This window comes from Eurosta solidaginis, chromosome 5, assembly GCF_040869045.1.
Source record: "Eurosta solidaginis isolate ZX-2024a chromosome 5, ASM4086904v1, whole genome shotgun sequence".
Classification (NCBI taxonomy): Eukaryota; Metazoa; Arthropoda; class Insecta; order Diptera; family Tephritidae; genus Eurosta; species Eurosta solidaginis.
The window spans coordinates 147,902,645-147,922,575 of record NC_090323.1 but is presented as its reverse complement, the minus strand read 5'-3'; the positions used below and the strand labels follow the sequence as shown (position 1 = coordinate 147,922,575).

The window sequence follows — 19,931 nt, the reverse complement described above, 5'->3', positions numbered from 1 at the left end:
TACTTTCAGAAAAACTGTGCAACAATCATACCACTCTTTTCTAGTGCATATCCCACTATATTTTTTATAAGTTCCTGAACTTTGTCGCCCCTAGATGAAAATATTTTTTACCTGCCTATTATAGAGGAGCACTTAATGTCATATACGTAAGTTTTCCATGAGAATTTGTTTGCTCTACCAACTTTACGTTTTTATGTCCTCAAATGTCCTATAATTTTAGCATGACTCACCTATTTATGAAGAAACCTTGATGTTTTACTCCACCAGCAATTTTGCTTTGCTACGAGATCTACTTTTATGGCCGGACTCATTGCACAAACTTTATAACGTCTTGGTTACGATGTGGTTGAATTCCTACCATTATCCTTCAGTGGTAGCTTGTTCAGGTAACCTAAGTTTCCTGTAAAAGATTTTCTGGATTTCAGCTTGATTTGTCCCATCTTTTTAAAGCTGATACATGCATGGAGTTTAATGTGATATCAAGCTGATGCCTTGATATTGGGCCCAATCGGCTATTTGTAAGCTTCTTTTATGTAGAAAAAGAAATAGCGACTCTTTTTTTTTGTATCACTCCCCTCCAGATGTGGTCAGCGTCAGTTCCGCTGAAAAATGGAGATTTCGAGATATTTTCGGGATAAGTTAATTGGAGATTAATAATCCGTTTGGACTATTTCGGGGGACGTTAATTTTTAAGGAAACGTGAGCGCGATGATTGCTGAACTTAAAGAGAAGTTTCTTTGCAGATTCCCTGGCTCCTCTGAGACAGCTTTGGAATGTATATCGGGTTCAGATCGCATAATTTTGGGACTATGTTGACACCACTTTGAAATCATTTTGAAATTGTGTGACGTTGAGTAAATTGTGGTTTTCGGAAACTATGACGAACGGTTCGGTGCTGATCCTGAAAACAATATTGAAATAGAAGTGTACAAAAACTGCAAGCATTTTTGTAAGAATGAAAAAAGGTGTAAGTACCAAGCGCTCGTTGAGTTCGAGCTGTGAACATATAGGCGCTTGTCTAGAAAAAAAAATTTTCTAAGTTATCAAGAGCTCGTCAAAGTGTTAAAGTTGAGCTAAGACAGAGGCTACATTAGCAGAAACAAATAGCTTCGGGCTTTTTGAAAGATGCTTCCTCAGCTTGTTATTTGTAACAATCGATACCAACAAGTTATTATTTAACTAACGGCTTACTATCGATAGAGAAATATTACCGCCGAGTTATCAGCTTCTTAGTGGTTTCTTATCGGTATGTTACAGCCGGGTTACAGATCTGTCGTCGATTTTATAGTGAAGTTTTATCGGTGTCGGTTTCATAATAATCCGTTGAGGCGTTGATAACAAACCGATTAAACGCGGATAATAAACTGCTAATATTCCTATAAAAAACTGTTCATTTACAAATCGATAAAATGCGGAAACAAAGTGGCAAAACTAAAATCAAAAAATTGTTTTTGGTAGGAAATTGATAATTTTTTGATATCTTATAAAAAAATTCAAAAACTTTGCAGTAGTAGATCGATATCTTGTTTGAAACAATTAGATAAATTTTACTAACACATCGATAATTAAACGATAACTTTTCGAAAGTCATTCGATAAATTTTTTATAAAAAAAAGCGATAGCTCATCTATAAGAAATAAATAACTCATTGAAAATGATCGTTATTGATAGCAAGTTTATTAGAATTAAATAACATATCGATAGCTCGTATTTACCTTGCCGATAACAGACCTATAGGAGACCGATGACTTATAGATAACTCACTATAATTGGTTTTGACTTCAAAGTATTTGTTTCCCTTTTCTCTTTCTTCAATTTCTTGCTTTTATTAAACGGTTTTATTTAGCTTGACTTGACAGGGTAGAAGGCCGGCTCGAGTTTTGTAATGAAATTTAAGTAACTTCCCGATAAGCTACAAGCTTGAAACTTGGAATATAGTTCAGAACCCGATGGCAATGGAATAATAAGAAAAAAATCGCCGCTAGGTGGCGCAAGGATCGAGATATTCACAAAAATCGTATTTATGGTCCGATTTCGCTCATATTTGGAACACATAAAACATACAAGAATAGAAAGCAATGTATGAAAAAGATCGCCGCTAGGTGGCGCAAGGATCGAGATATTAACAAAAATCGTATTTGCAGTCCGGTTTGGCTCATATTTGTAACACATAATACATACAAGAATAGAAAGCGACCTATGAAAAAAATCACCGCTAGGTAGCGCACGGATCAAGAATTCGTATTTGTGGTCCGATTTGGCTCATACTTGGAACACATTATACATACAAGAATAGAAAGTGACCTATGAAAAAAATCGTCGCTAAGTGGCGCAAGCATCGATACATTCACAAAAATCGTATTTGTCGTCCGATTTGGTTCATATTTGGAACACATAATACATACATGAATAGAAAGCGACCTATGAAAAAAATCGCCGCTAGGTGGCGCAAGGATCGAGATATTCACAAAAATCGTATTTGTGGTCCGATTTGGATCATATTTGGAACACATAATACATACATGAATAGAAAGCGACCTATGAAAAAAATCACCGCTAGGTGGCGCAAGGATTGAAATATTCAAAAAAATCGTATTTGTGGTCCGATTTGGTCCATATTTGGAACACATAATACATACATGAATAGAAAGTGACCTATGATGTCCGATTTGGCCCATATTTGGAACAAATATTACATACAGTCCGGTAGAAGTGACATCAAAATATTTTGGAGTTGGAGGAGGGCAAGCATACGTGGCGCTGAGTCTAGTAAAGTATTTGGAAGGATTATGTATTGAGCACTTAGATTGTAAAAAATTGTCAGGAAAGAGTTCTTGTAATAATGAATCACTAAATGAACTAAATAGAATGAGAAATAAAAGGCAATGAAATAAAGACTAAAAACTTGAAAATAAAATAATTAAAAAAAATTTTTAAGTTAAAGGGTTTTATTGAAAACAACACTTACATGAAGTAATAATAATACTAAAAGGTAGAAAATAGTTAGGTAGGTCCTAGGTACTAATCATCACAGTCCTCATCAATCTAGCGTTGGACGCGTTAAATTTCTATTGATAGTCATATATAAGACCAACTGAACCTTGATCAGGTTATGGCACGCCTCACATTTTTAGACATTTCACGCGCCCAACGCTTTTATTTAATTGTCTGATCAAGGCCCTAGATTGATAAGGACTGTGATGACTAGTACCTAGGACCTACCTAATTATTACTACTTCATGTAAATATTGTTTTCAATAAAACCATTTAACTTAAATATTTTTTTAATTATTTTATTTGACTTAAGGATGCCTTGACTTCGAAAACGTTATCACTAAAGACATTGTTATAAAACAGTCGTTTTCCTTCCACATGTGCGGTTCCATCTTCTTTACATAGATTACCATTCAATTTATTAAGTATTGGTTACGAAACCCTTACAATGCAACACAAATTCCATACACATAATTTAATTTATTTACCTGGATTGTGTTGCCTTGAAAGCTGCAATTAAGTTAATAAGAAAAATGTCATGTTAAAGAAGCAACATTTAAATCAATAATAAATTTTTCAACATTTCACTTTTAGAAGCAATTTAATAAACGAAATTAAGCACATATAGATAAAATAAGTATTCTAGCCAAAACTTACCCTTGTGGCTGTAAATTCTAAGCTTAAATTTGCCTCCCCATGCGCTATCGCGAATCCATTGAATAACACAACCAACAACGGCAGCAATATCAGCATTTTCCTGAATGTCAGAAAGGCAAAAAGGGAAAAAATGAAATAAGAAAATTAACAGCTGAATTTTTTTTGTTTAAATGTAATAATAATAAAAAGCGTTTAAGCGTCAGTTTTATTTTAATGGTAGTGAGTATAAATCAGTTAGCTGCCGTCGAAAAAGGTCAACCATTTTCTTCGCTTGCAGGATATGCATGCCTTTTTCATATCATTTTGAGTAAACAGAATGAGTGTCGTAAAAACGCATTTTTTTTAAAATATTTTGATGTTTGTTATTGCGGATTTAATTAAGGACATTTTAGTGTCTGCTAAAAGGAGAAATTACCATGTTTTTGTGGGAAATTTCAGAGCTTAAATGTTATTTTTTTTTACAGAATTGACTTTAAAGATACTGCTATCGCTTTTGAACTAGTGTTTTAAACTTCCGAATTTCAACTTTCTTTAACCTTAACTTCTTAAAACGTCTTTTCTTTCTTTCGATTTTCATTAGTGATGTTAAATTCTACATGTGATGTGATTTTGCTATAGGAGCTACTAACATACAATGCCAAAATCAATTTTTATAAAGATTTAAGAAAAATGGGACCCAACACGAGCATCCTAGCTAAGTAAATTTGCAACGTTTTTTCTAAATATTTCAGATCCAGGGAAATCTCCCAAATAGTTTCTGTAGATAAACGGTATGTAAATGTTTCCGAGTTAAGCTCAAATTGATCAATAATGACCTGCAGATAATCACGAAATACTCCAGAAAAGATCCCAAATCGAATCATGATATGAACTCGAGAAAGCCCTGAAAATATCCAAAAAATTGTATCTTTGGAACGAGCGCTCAATAAGAAAATAAATCATCAAATACGAAAATTTCGGAAAAAACTACAAATCAAGATAATGTTCTGAAATTCAGCCTTAAGAGATACCATGATTGACCCGATATGCTTCGATTACAAAATATTTTATAAAGCAGACCCAAAAAGATGTTGTTTTTGTTGTATTAACGATAAAGACACACTCTGAAAGTTTTGGGGAGTGTTAGCGATGTTTTTGGTCCTTTGCCGGATATACATATATCTGGTACGTTCCGGTAACAAAGCACCGCCCGATCATCCCTGGAATGATTAATATGACCACATTAAACCTTATGTCAAAATTTTTCAGAAATATTCTAATAAACAATGCTTAATTGAGCCAAGCTTGGTCTCCCACCAATTTCGAAATGCTCTAATATAGCCCTGTTGATCGGGAGAAAATCCGCAAATATTGCCGAATTCATCGAGAGATATTAAGAAAAGGATAAGAAAATTGTCCCTGAATGTTTAAGGTCGGGGGATTCATTCCGCAGCATAATTGTGCTCTCATTGCGTATGTGAAAGCGCAATAATTTGAAATTTTGAAGACTCATAGTCTAAGGATATGATTTCCAAGCGAGCTAAACCAGACCATTTCTCCAGACAATTTATGTAGTTAAAAAAAAAAAAAATTGTAGTTTCGACATCGATCTATATTTTTGGCAAAATCAATCTATATTATCGGATTGTAATTGCCTTATCTTGGGTTTCTCGTTGGTTTCTTATTGGTTTGTTATCGAAACATTATTGAAGTGTTATAGAATTTATGATATATAAATAAATAAATTTTCTATAACAAATCGGCAGTTCTTGGTAACATATCGTTAGCTTTTCGATAACACGCGTATAACATATTGGTAGCAAATTGATAAGAAATCGATAATTTTTCGATAACGAATCGTTAGCATTTAGATAACATGTCGATCTCTTTTCGATAAGCAATAAAACAAGGTTTGGATTATTCACCGACATATTTTCGATAACAAACCGATCACTTTTAATATCAATAGCAAGTTTTTAACACTTTGGTTACAATACGATAACTCGTCTTTACGTGATGGATGAAACGCACTTATCACGTCTATAGAAAACCTATATTCTTATCGATAACAAACCTTTTTTTTTACATTACTGTAACAAATTTATAACACGCGGCCCAGTTTCGGTTTCGGTTATGTTCCGCTCTCTCCCTTTTTTCTTTCCTTTCTACTGTTTCTTTTAATTTCCTTTTTTCCTTGCATCATTGTTTTCAACCGCCTCACTACCGATATTTTTATTATACTCTTCTTTTTTTCCTCTTCCTCTGTTTCATTTTTTTCACATATTTTTTTTCCCTTTGCACTATCATGCGTTTTCATAGAACTTTTGTCAAGAGTACTCCCAGAATTTTCGTTGTATTTGCAAAAACATTACCCAAGCTTGTCTTGGCCTTTGCCGTATATGAATCCGGTACACCACAGTTCTCGTTCAACTGCGACGGGAACGATCTTTTTTGACCTTTCAAACATTCGGATCGCCCCTTGTGACAGGAACACCTACCGTGGGAGTATTCTTAGTCCCTTACGCCATTTGGGTACTAGTTTCAGAATCGTATAATCTGTTGTTGTACATATACAGATTTCGCCACCATATAGTAAAAAGCTTATGATGGAATGACGCAGAAAGCCTTTACCTCTCAATCTGCTTCTTAGTTCAAAGTATATTTTATTGTCAACTTAGTATAATTTTTCTCTGAAACTGTAAGCAGACATTGTTTATGTTACTGCTTTCTCAATATTTATTAACAAAAATTAATGGAATATTTATTGTTAAGGTAAAAGAGATATGTGTATTTGTATACGTATGTAAAACTACTGGCGTAAGCCTGCATTCCATTTGCTCTTAATTAATAAATATGAGCGAAAGCAATAATTACATTTTTGTCCGACCAATACTTCTGTCCCTTACATGGCGGAAACGTGTAATCGGAATATTGAAAACCTGTATGCAATTTATGGGAAAAGCATAGAAGTATATAGTATTTACATACATATATGTATTTAAAGGGACAAAAATAAAAATATGCGGCTCCTTTATGCTTCAACGGAATATTAATTCACTCGATGCATCACTCATACGCCGTGGCTCACCGTAAAGCCATGAGTCGGTGACAATTTGCAAGAGGAAATTCATTTACGATTTTTAAGCTTTTTTGAGGAAGTTTTTGCTCTGTGCTTTGTTGTTTTTCAAATAATGCCTGAGTTTTTGCTTAAAAATAATACTTTTTCGCATAACAAAGTGCTTTGGCTTTTAGTAAATCTGTTGACGTGCATTTTGGTGAAAAATTATTGTGGCATTATAGATTTACTTGGTTTTGTACCTTTTTGGTAAAATGGTTATCAAAACTGCATTTATGTAAAATTTTTAATTAATATTAAATTTTTTCAACAATATGAACATAGCTTAAGCCGAGGGTTTTTCCATTGCAATCTCTACTACTAAGTCTCCAAAAATGATTGCAACTTTCTTTTATACTAAAATCATAAATTTGTTTTTCCAGAAAAAGAAAAAAATATATTTAATGTCCCTTTAATTGAACGTTTTATTACTTCGTATTACATATGTACATCTACCTATGTACATTAGGCTGAGCCTTTGTTGTATGGAGAAGAAAAAAAAGAGTTGATTTTTCGATCTCAACCCTAGAAAAATGCAAATAGCGCAAAAATAAACAAATTCTTATGCCAATCTATAAAGATTAACAGGTTTGCGCGAGGAACTTTAAGTCCTGATAAAGGACGATTTTGAGATATTTCCTTTATCATAGAAACGTTTACTCATTTTCAATGCAATTTTTATGTCTTCATTTCCTTGGTTTCTTATAATGACAACAATCTTAGAAATCGGTTCATTCTGTTATAAATTTACAGCCTTGAATATTAATAAAAATGAAAAAAATGTGTTTAATCATTCATTGTATAGAAAAAACCGTTTAAAAATAACCAACACAGGTAAAGAAAAAAAAAAAATCTCAAGATAAAACAAAAGTCGATAACGTATTCAAATTCAATGAGCTACAAACCTGCGTAGTCGAAAAATTTCCTAAAAATTAATAATAAAAAGTTGAAAATTTGGTGTGCAATTGAAGTCATGGGACCTCTTCTATTTTATAACTTTTCTATTATTTCACCAACTTTTGTTATTTTAAAAGTAGCTGGCTCTGGCGTCTTCACTGTTTCAAGTAGCCACTCAAATTTTTCAGAAATTAAGGGTACATATCCTAGAAGAAAAGAACTCATCCATCGGCCAAAAAAATACACTCCTTATAGATAAATTATTATCTCGAAATTTGTAAGTTTTCAAAAATCGTGTTTTTCAGGACCTAAAACGAACGTGTTTCGGACTCCAGTCGTGACCCTTAGATTTTAATGCCTGAATATTTCGTTTTGTTATTTTCATACTAAGGGCCGCTGCTGATGGATTTTTTGAGGCATAGTATCTCTAATTTTCTTCGTAAAACTTCAATAATTTAACTCAAAACTGATTAAGTTTTTTTACGAAAATACGGTTATAATTTGCAATTTATATAATGACAATATCAAAATTATCTGAATATGAGTATTTTCGTAATTTTAATTGCCGCTGGGATAAAGGAACGAAGCTATGATATTTTCTCGTGTCTTTGATGCTGATAATGTTTTTAAATCTACAAGTTAAAAACATTTCAGCTGCTTCAACGTCCAAACTAGTTACATAAGAAAATGTTATACCTTGAATTGCGTTCGAACAAAAGTCAAACATTGATTTTGGGGTTAGTATGTGATCTTCTGCAGTTCGCTGCAAGCTGGCTTTCCTTACGGTCCGTTTGATTGTACCTTCTGCGCCATCACGCGGTCTTTTGCTGTGAGGAGTAGCGAAGAAATGCCACTCTGCCTCCAATCCAAAATCCTCGTTGTAATGGCACACATTGACAAAATTTTTTTTATCTTTGTACTGGGAAGCTACGTCGTCACTGAAGCAATACATTTTTTTAAACTGTGGATAGTTTATTTTAATATGGTCCAAAAATATTTTTGCAATGAAAAAAAAAGACACAGTATGGTGGTTTAGATAATCACTTATCACACAGAAAGTTTGTGTCTTAAGTACGCCGTCTTCTTTAAAATATATCACAAAAGGGTGAAGAGTAGCTTGATTTTTTGTCCAATGAAACGATTGTACCTCATCTTGTACCATAAACGAATAGTTTTCAGAAAAGTCCACTAATGTTATGCACTCTGTATTATCTTTCAAATTTTTCTTGAGTTTCTTTAGGTACTCAGATTGTTTATTTTAAATAAAATGATGAGCCTTTAAAGCTATTAACTGTTCCTTTATATCATCCTTAAATTCCTCGGTTGTTTTTATTACAGGTACCAAATTGCAGCGATCAGTAGTTACCCATTTTTTAAAATGTATTTCAGATGAAAGTTCACATTGTTCGCATATGTCAGAATCAATAACATCAGTGCCTGGGCATATTGTACAACGAGATAACATACAATCTTCACGCGATTCATCACAAACTATTTTTTTAAGTAATTCTTTGTAAATTTTATTAGCCTTGCATGCCATCAACACCAACTTCATATTTTGATGGATCAAACAAACACACACTGAATGTGTGCCACTTGCCCCAGCTAATACACAGTTCTTCGGACGTAGTGAAGCAAATGACGAGAATCCTATCTTTAGCAGTGCATGTATTTGTTTAAATATTGCATATATTTCTTTAAGATTTAATAGGATCAAACATTTTTGTTCCTTAGACCTTACATTATTATCGTCATGTACATTTTTACAATCTCTTTGTCCCGGCATTAATCTACTTATTTCGTAATCTTCATAAAATTGTTTCACTTTTTCCACAGTTTCACTTTTCAATTGATGCCCACTCTCTTTTTTTGGAGGCTTCCCTAATACTCCGCACCTTTCTCTAATTTTTTTAGCATTTTTGATGAGATACTCACTAAACCCAAATTCTGTCTTTATTTTTGAAATTATCCACTTCCTTGGTAATAAAGTTAAAATTTGATATTTTTTATTTCTTCAATCAACTCCAAATAGTCTAAATTGTGGCAATCATGGTCACTAGCCTTCAACTTTTCTTCACATCTAACAATCTCAAAAAATGAGTGTAACTTGTTTCGTATATTCCTTGATATTTGATACAATTTTTCATCGATTTTTCGTTTTCTTTGGAGCATAGCTAATTTTTGAATTGGCGGAATCGGTGATTCCTCGAGAATTGAACATATTTTGTTCAGTCAATTTAGTGCCTCATAGGGGGGTTCAAATGACACTTCACAATTAATGTCTTCAAAATGTGCTTTGCTTGAGTTTTCAATGCAGCGTGAGCAAATTGCTCGTCCCGGTATGAGTTTCAAATTTTCATTTTTTTCACAAAATGTTATGGTAATTTCTCTAAGTGACTTTTTGATAGGAGTTTTATGGATATTTAATGGATCACAGCATTGTTTTCCAAAAAAAAAAAAAAAGAGGTCACATGTCAAAACATCCTAAGTCGACTTAAGAAATTAGAATACTCGATATATTAACCTGTGATTTCAAATGACAAAACTGATTCACAACATATTCAGAACCGAAAATTAGTATCTCTTTATTTCACAGAACTTCATATAAAATGAATTTTCAAACATAGTTCGTATAAACAGTAAAATAACAAAACGAAATGTTGAGGTATTAAAAGCTAAGGGTCACGACTGGAGTCCATGAGAAATTCGTATTTTTATATCTTGAGAAACACATTCTTTTTAGAGTCTGAAAAACACGATTTTTGAAAACTTACAAATTTCGAGATAATAATTTATCTATAAGGAGTGCGGTTTTTTGGCCGATGGATGAGTTATTTTCTTCTAGGATATGTACCCTTAATTTCTGAAAAAATTTGAGTGGCTACTTGAAACAGTGAAGACGCCAGAGCCAGCTAAAGTTGACAAAAAAAGGATAAAAATTACGTATGTTCATTACCAGGTTTTTAATTCTAGACACTCGCCATATGAATTATTATTTATTCTTGAACAAACTACTGTCTTTTACCTTTAAAACGCCATATCGAATGTAAGGATATCTCTAATAGAAACCTTTTTACAGCTATAATAGGGTAAGCCTAAAAATTAAGTTGTTCAAACTTTGAAAATCGACCAGTCCCGATCCAGTGGTTATAAAAAATAATGTGTGTCATTTTGTTCCCTTAGGACCCCAGAGAAGTGTCCCTCAAAGTTTGGGCGAAATCCAAGACTAGCCAGCTTTTGAATTAGACGTTTTTATATGGATTGACTCAGATACAATTCCGCTTAAAATAAATGAATTAGTGTGAATCTAGGAAATAAAAAATGTACCCATTTTCTGACTTCAAACTCCTTGCGCAACCTTTATTGATTTGCCCAAAAATTGTGCACATACAAATTCTAAGACTATTTCAATATTTCTCGTGGTTGAATTGGAAAACTTTGGAATATAAGGGCCACTCTTATGTACATACAGAAAAATGTATGTCCATCAATTCACATATTAAGGATAGTCAACATATTAGTGTTAAACGGAATAAATTTATTTGCGATTAGCACAGCATTTGTATAATACCAATAAATACCACATTGACACATATGTATTTTTCTATTTGCATGCCTTTACATTAGGATGGTGACAAGCGAAGTTCCCTGTTCTCAGATAATGCATACTGATTTATTTGAACACAAAACGACATGATATACAATTATGTTATGCTATCAGGTAAAAATAAATTATAGGTTCTAGACTTCTCTGTAACACTTAAGTTACTTATCCGATTCAATTAACCGTAAGTTTGTTTATTTTGGTATATAGAAAAAGTTAAAAAACATATTTCAACCCGATTAATGGTCAAAGTATCCAGCAGATCCACTTTTTGCCTGAATGCAGATAAAAAGAGTGAATACCAAAATGATTCGGACATACCCCAGAAACATACTCGAAAATAATCCAAATGTTACGCCGAAAGAGTCTAAAAAGCACCACAAATGTCTCCGGACCAATCCCAAAGTGAATCGAAGACAGTTCCGAAATTATACCAGAAGCGATCTCAAGAACGATATTTAAATAATCCGGAGAATGCCCCAAAATGATCGCAGCATAAATCTTGAATTTTCCCAAAAATGTTCCGTAAATGTAAAAGTATGTCAAAATAGTGGCAAAGTGGTCTTAAAATGACCAAAAAATTATTTCCTGTATAGTCTTAAGCCTGCAAAATAACAATTTAAAACAACAACTGGCATATCTCCAAACACCAAAGTCGGTGGTCCCTTCCCGATGTTCCTGAAGTATAACATTTCGAGCTTCTGCCCTGAATTTCGGTTTAATGAATTTCCCCCTTAAGTAAAATTGTTTTTTTTTTTTTTATATATTTAGCTTGAAGAAGTGAGGCATTTTGAGATGAACTTGGACTTAAAAAATTTCGAGGAGTGATTTGCGCACCCAAACCCGAAGTGCCTAATGCTTAATTCGGTTCCAGGTACGAGGATTTGCCTCCCTTGGAAGTTTGCACTTAAGGGAGTAGTACATTCGGAAATTTCTCGAAGTGATGCCATGAATGTCCCGGCCAGTGCATTTTCATTTCTTACATCCAAGAAAAACAAACAAAAAATTTCAGAACGTAACATAACATACTATAACTTAACACATCATAACATAACATCATAAAACATAACATAATGTAACACAACATAACATAAGGGAATATAACTTAACATAATTTATCATGACGCAATATAACGTAACACAACAAAACATAACGTGACATAACATAATATAAGTTATAAAACGGCAACATAACTTAACACAGCGTAACATAGCATAATATAAAATAACATAACATATAATAACACAAAATATCATAACACAACGTAACTTAACATAATATACCATAATATAACATAACAGCTCTTCTGCTCACCCTTATGTCAATATGCGCTTCTGTGTAAATATTTGTAATAACTTCTCTAAACCACTTAAGCCGCACATCTCATCAGCACATAGAACCATAAATACGCTCATACATTGCCAATAATTAATTACACTGTGTTAACAACGTATTTAAAAAATAATTACACAAATGAATGAGGTCAACGTGGAATGGAACTCGGTACGCACACACATACATATAAATGTATTTAAATACGAAAATGCACATTTGAATCACAAAAAATAAAAAAAAGTCTAGCAATGCGTCAGTTTCTTCGCGGCTCTTTAAAAAAAATGTTAATAAATAAAAAAACTGGTGTGTTTCTGTTCACACAAACTACCACAATTACAGCATTCGTTGCAAGTATTTAATGCGTTAGCATTAATTTAAAAAGATTTGCTTTGCAAATGAAAAATAGTCACTCAAGGATAATCAGCGGCCTCAGCTACCAAATTCGTTTAATGAAAAATAATTCAGACATTAATTATGAGATTCGCTGCAGTGCTGATGTGTTTTTGTTGGGTGGTGAATACGATTTGGATGCTCTTTTCTTACTTAAACTTTAATATAGTCACCACTCATAATTAATTGGCGCTTAACCTCCAAGGCGGTTATGGAGTTTCGTAATTGCTGTTGGACCTAAACTTATATATAGAAAAATTGCTTGGGGAAATAGGGCGGCCTAGCCAATAGCAACAAATTTCCTACCACGATCCCATTCCTGTGCATATGTTCACATTGGAAGTACTGAATTGATAGCCAAGCGAGCAAAAGAGGACCGTGGAGGAGAGAGTGATGGCAGCCAAGATGGGCCGAGGCTTAAAAATTAACTAAGAATCGGCTTACTTCTCTGGGAACGACAAAAATAAAATCAGTTATTTTAATATATGATTTGTAATAGAACTTTGAGATAAATAAACTTAAAGTACATCAAAATTGGAATGTTTTGATCAGAATCGCGTACCAGATACCACCCTACGACGTCATAAATACTTCACATGTAATAAGAGTGAAATATCTGGTCCTAGGCGGCAGTAGCCGTCAAAAGTTTAGGTAAAACAACGCTCATTATTTCTCCTTACGTATGTGAAAAAAACTTAACAGTTTAGCATCATGCAAGAAAGTTTGACCAGCGTTGGCTAGCAAGGCCTCTCAGAGATAGATGGATATTAGAGAGCATGAAGAATACTCATATAAGCAGCTGCTGAAAAGCCTAAAGGATTTTTGAATTTTCACTATAAAATCTATATCAGATGTCGGTATAACACAAAAATAATCACAGTCTAAGTCAACCTTTCCCCAAGTGAACTTAGACTAAAGGAGTTCGTAGTGACTTTTATCGCTTTTGTGGTACAGATAAGACCGCGGAGCGTAGAAATGCAATGGTGAGTGATACTTTTCTGACGATACGACAGACACTTAGGAGCAAGTTGCCAGTTGATTTTTTTGACGGTACAGAAAATACCGTATATCAGTTTGTTTTCCTTTAATATTAGCGACTTTCCCAAGAAGCATAGCAATGCTTTTTACTGTTTTTTTCAAAAAGGAGAAAAGTCGGCTCTTTTGTATGTCTACAAGTCAGACCTACAACCTAATGGTTGAACCCAACTAGCGCTCTAGAAGCCACGTTGATGCTTTTTCTCCTGGAATAAAATATTTATACAGTGGGTTAGTACCGTCTACGTGTATTTACTTAAAACCATGTAGCAAAATGAATATAACCGCTGATGTATTTGTTGAAATATTTCGATGCCACCCTTAAATTGGGCGACCGAAAACTATTTATAATTTTCACCTAATATTTGCTTAGGCTGGACACTTTCAGTGGAAATGGAGGACTGTTTCTTTACATCCCTCTTGGATGCAACTCCTACAGCTCTCTTTTAAGGAGATCTCCAGTCTTTTCCCATGTGAGCCGAGCAGTCAGTGTCGGTAATTACGGCTGTGACCCCAGATATTTTTTTCTAGATTTACTCAGTATATTCCATGTTATTTTCTGGTTCTAGTGAGGCTAGGTTTGTTAATATAGGTGGCTGTAGTATACTAATTTGGAAATGCGAGGTTTTCAAGATTGGTAAGTATGCCTCTTTTTATAAATGTTATTGGGTTGAAGACCGTGAGAGCTCAGCAATGGCAAATGATGTACCGGCATTTGTTAGTTCATCCGCTTTTTCATTCCTGTCATTATTATTGCGACTAGATATCCGAGTGAGAGTGGTGCTGACAATATTTGTTATTTACAGCCTTAGATAAATAAATGTTGCATCTAACGCCATGGAATAGCTCGGTCCGTGGTGCACCTCCTAGAAGAAAAGTCCGAAATGTTGACCTAAGTAACACGTTATCGATGCATATAGCTTTAAGAAAATCAGATCATCCACAGAACTTTTTAGAAAAGGTTGGCCTGATCCATCTCCTGGCAAGATAAGTATCCCAAATATTAATCTATTAGTTATGCTGCCTTCATTATAAATTCCAAACAAATCGCATCATTTATACCTTTCATTAGAGTACATATATCGGGCTTTGGTGCACTTTAAGGGAATTAAAGTTTTTAAAATAATAAGCTAGTCAAGGTTATAACATTGTACCAAATTTCAAGCAAACTGCACCATAAACTACTTTTTTTATAGTAGGTTGGGCCTCCAGTTCCATGCCTAGAGGGTTGTATATATTTTTTATAATGTTTCATCAAAAAATAAAAAAAATAAATTTCTTTTAAAAAAGTTAAAGAGGTGTAGCACCCTTGCCATTGAGGGGTACGAAAAACTGATTTTGGCTGATTCTCAGACCTACTCAATATACTCACAAAATTTCACAAGAAATGAGCGAGCCGTTTCGAAGGAGCTCAACCGCAAACACTGTGACACTAGATATTTATATATAAGACTAACAGACCCGTCAGATGCTGCTCTACTCTAGCTTTGGTCTATCTGCATAACTTTTAAGCAATTTTTAGCTTTTACTCTCCCTTCCTATCACTCTCCCTTTTCCTAATCTTTTTATTCACTCTTCGCTCTGCCTTTTTTTCTGCGTCTCTCTCCCTCCCTGTCTTTTCCGTCACTTCTATTCCGCTCCATCTATCCCTATCTCTATATATTCATTTAACTCTTTCTGTTCCTCTTTCTCTCTTCTGTCTTCTCTCTAGTTCTTCTTGTTAATCTCTATCTCTTGCCAGTCCCAGTCCCAGTCCTTGTCCCAGTCCCAGTCCCAGTCCCAGTCCCAGTCCCAGTCCCAGTCCCAGTCCCAGTCCCAGTCCCAGTCCCAGTCCCAGTCCCAGTCCCAGTCCCAGTCCCAGTCCCAGTCTCAGTCCCAGTCCCAGTCCCAGTCCCAGTCCCAGTCCCAGTCCCAGTCCCAGCCCCAGTCCCAGTCCCAGTCCCAGTCCCAGTTTCAGTCCCAGTCCTAGTCTAAATCTCAGTCTCAGTGCCATTCCCAGTCCAAGTTCCAGTCCTAGTCCTAGTCGGTACCTGCCCCATTTTCCGAAAAATGTGTCATAAGTACTTATCTAGAAAAAAAGCTTCCTATATGGCCAATTTCACGTAAATCGAACCAAGAACAGAAGTTGTTCGAAAATATCGGTCCCTGGTCCTCTTCCTGGAAAAAAGTATAGTAAATACTGATCTAGGCAAAGGGCTACCTACCGGAAAGTAACTTCACAGAAACGCTATCCTATCTTCAAGTTGGATAAATCTGCACACGGTGTGCAAATTTGATTGAAATCAGCTAAGTACCTTAGGAGTCCATCGAGGACAAACAATGTGACACGAAATTTATATAAATTAAGATATAGCCCCTTTTATATACCGGAGCTTCTCCAAAGCCTTCTTTGAGTAATGTGTGCAATTTCCAAGATTGCAAAACAAATACCAAAAAAATCTGGCGCAAACGTTACTTTGATGTTTTCTGAGATATGACTTCTTTGTTATGACAGCGGAGATAAGCTGATACTCAACACAGCTGTCGATATCTATCTAGATCTGTTAATGCTATTGGTAGCTATCCTTAGTGCTATCAGTGATTAAAACAGTAAACAAGTGAAGGTGTCTAAGTTCGGATATAACCGAACAATATATACTCAGTGTGAGCTTCAATTGCACATTTAATTTCAGATAAATTACTTTTCTACATAACACGTGGCACCGCCCGTTTAAAAAAAAAAATATCTCCACATTTCCTCTTACAATAAAACTTGATAAGTGAAATATCATTGATTCAAAACTATTTTTGCTAAATTATAACTTATTGTTCTAGTCTACGACCCTTTGAAATTTGTTTTATATCTAAGTTGCCGTGGTCTTTAAAAGATCCCGTCCATTTTTAGTAGAAATATTTTCTATTATAGGGAAAATTTGTGTACCCAACTTTATTGCGATCCGTTAATTTTTCTTCGAGTTATGGCTCCCGAAACATAGAAAATTGCTTAGTCACAAAAGGGGCGGTGGCACGACCATTTTTTAATTTTAAGTTTTTCCTATTTATTGTTATAAATCCACTTGGAAAATGAAATACCGTTGATATAAATCTCTTTTTTGCAAAGATATATCTTACTTTATTCGTCCACGACCTTTTTAAAAATCTTTTGTATAAAAGTGGGCGTGGTCCTTAACCGATTTCGTTAATTTTTCTTCAAAGCATTCCTAATAGTTAAGGCAACCTCTCCGCCGAATTTTGTTTCGATAGGTTGAACGATTTTTGATTTATGATTAATAATATTCGTAAAATTGATTTTATCACAAGTGGGCGGTGCCATGCCTATTTTATATTTTTTTTTTGTTCTAAATTTTATCAGGAGTCTCAATATCAGTCTACACGTCAAATTTCAGCATTCTGAGTGTATTATTTACTAAATAATCAGGTTTTTTGTGTTTTACAATTTGGTTTATATATAAAAAGTGGGCGTGGTTATCATCCGATTTCGCTCATTTTCAATACCAATTCATTCTGTGTCCAGATAAGCTCGTGTACCAAATTTGGTGAAGATATCTCAATATTTACTCATGTTATCGTATTAACGGACAGACGGACGGACATGGCTCAATCTAATTTTTTTCGACACTGATGATTTTGATATATGGAAGTCTATATCTATCTCGATTCCTTTACACCTGTGCAACCAACCGTTATCTGATCAAAGTTAATATACTCTGTGTGCGAAGCACGCTGAGTATAAAAAAAAAGCACCCAACATCACTCTGACAAGAGCACAATGATGTGACTTAATATTAAAATTGTGTTTAATTAAAATATGAAAATGTTAAACCATGTTTTCACCCTTTCTTTTACTGCTAGCATACATTCATTTCCCTAACCGCAGTCTCGTTCACTTCGCGGTACACCACTGCGGATGAGTGCTTTTTAATCAACTCGTCTGCAGCGTTCAACTCTGGCACAAACTAAAGTTAATTGTTATCCACTATCATTGCTATTAGTGGTTTCTCCTGCACTTTTTCACTTGGAAAGTTCTCGTTTGCCTCATAGATATGCATATTATTGCTATTGTTTGCTTTGTTGTTGTTAATATTCATGCAGTATTTGTTTGCATGAAGAACTAAAAAAATTAGTTACAAAACGGAAGCTCAATGAATGTCATTATTGTAATAGTCTGTCGTATGGGCGCTCACTACCGCAACAACAACAATATTATCGCTTTTCATACTTAAAGAAGTTTTTATATTATCCATATAGCATAAGTAGAAAGTATAGAATTGGATTTGCATTTACGATTATTATACCCAGCTGCACTTGTTAACAGATAATGTCATACTAATTGGATAGCTATAGATTAAAGTGGTAAAAATGAAATTGAAGGAGATATAGAGTCGCAAAATGTGTTGATTTAGCCACGTCCCTCCATCCGTCTGTCCTTCCGTCCAGTACCAGGTTTGATACACGCTTCGTAATAGAGAATTGAAAGTTTCGCAAGCTGTTAATCCATCCATCGAGATCCCTCTAAAATATTTGGCCGGTGCTTTGTGCTTGCTACTAAAGTAGGGTTTGGGGTTTTTTAAAAATGAAAGAGAAAACTTAAAGGGCCAACCTTACGAATAAATTAGGTTATTTTCAGTACTTGACAAAATTTTACGGATATACGACTTTAGCAATGCTATGGTTGGCTTTAGTACGATAAACTCAAAGATATTTAAAGTCGTAAGTCGAGCAAAATTTAACTAGGGTATTGTTTTTATGAGGGGATCTTTTCCCTCTAGTCAGCTTGCTGAATTTTTGTCTTTGTCGTATCTGCCTTCCATTTTACTACTCCTGATCCTAGTGCATTGTCTCACACTCTGCCGTTCAGATAGTGAAATACTTCTAAGAGCTTGACGAAGTGGCCTTGCCTCATGAGTGTTCATTGGATATTTCACAACAGCAGTGCCTCCTGGCTAGGAAATATCCTTTTCTTCTTTTGGTGGAGTTATTTCTTTCTTTGCGATTTGTTCATTTGGTTTTGCCAATGCCAGTATTTTTCCTGTAGGTATATTCGGCTTTGATTTGTTTCTCCTATACTTTCTATCAAATTTCTGCTTTGTCTACTGTCTCCGATTTTGGTGATTTTATCAGTTCTTCTCCACCAGCACTTGTTTACTTCTGAGCTCATTATTATACCTTTTTTGATTTCTCCTCGGTAGATTAAGAGGTTGGCGGCACTTGACTTCACCAAAAATCTCTGACATGATTCAGTTCTGTAGAGCCGCGACTTTCCCTATTACGACTTCACATACCACTTCCCCGCAGACTTGGTTGTGACTGTATGGAATTTTGCTTCATGCGTTGGCTTTAGTCTTATGTCGACCAAATAATATCGGATTGCGGAATAAGATGCATACATATCTACACATAGTAAGCATCCTTTCCGTCCAAATTCCTCCGAGAGTAAGATTGCTGGATGCTCTTCAGATTTGTGATACAGAATTATTGTTGCATCCTTGTATCTGGTTTGCTTTTGCATATCTCATCCGGATTTTTAAGAGTTGTGCAAACTGTAAGCCCGAAACCGATGTTATCATGCTTAAACTTGGCAGCGACGTTGTTCGTCTTAACAAATGAATCTAGGCAAAATCAGCTGAGGACAACGCTCATCTTTTCTTGAATTACTTATATTTATTTATTAGATCTATACATTAGATCTATCTGCATAATTTTGAAGAAGTGTTGACCTCATACGCTCCTTCCCCTCTCTCCCCCTTTCCTTATCGTTTATTTACTCCTCCGTCTACGTAATAACATACAGACATTGGCATTTATATATGTATATAGACAAGCACACACCTGCGTATATAACGATCGAACTCATTCGAATTCAGACTTCCTTGCTTGTTTATGATTGACTTTACACTTGCTATTTCTTCTAGAAAATGACTTTA

At 34.6% G+C, this 19,931-nt stretch overlaps 1 protein-coding gene across 3 annotated transcripts in view; it reads right to left on the bottom strand.

The window, feature by feature from the left end:
• Positions 1-19,931, bottom strand: part of Ccn — a 422,762-nt gene that overhangs the window by 171,210 nt on the left and 231,621 nt on the right. For 2 of the 3 annotated variants that reach the window (XM_067791186.1, XM_067791188.1), the window contains 2 exons: positions 3,652-3,751; positions 3,483-3,504 (listed from right to left, as the gene is read on the bottom strand). In XM_067791186.1, coding sequence (XP_067647287.1) covers positions 3,483-3,504; positions 3,652-3,747 — 118 coding nt within the window. In that variant the 5' untranslated portion in view covers positions 3,748-3,751. Of the gene's footprint in view, positions 1-230; positions 288-3,482; positions 3,505-3,651; positions 3,752-19,931 lie in introns of those variants that run through there. The other variant, XM_067791187.1, reaches the window with a different exon arrangement.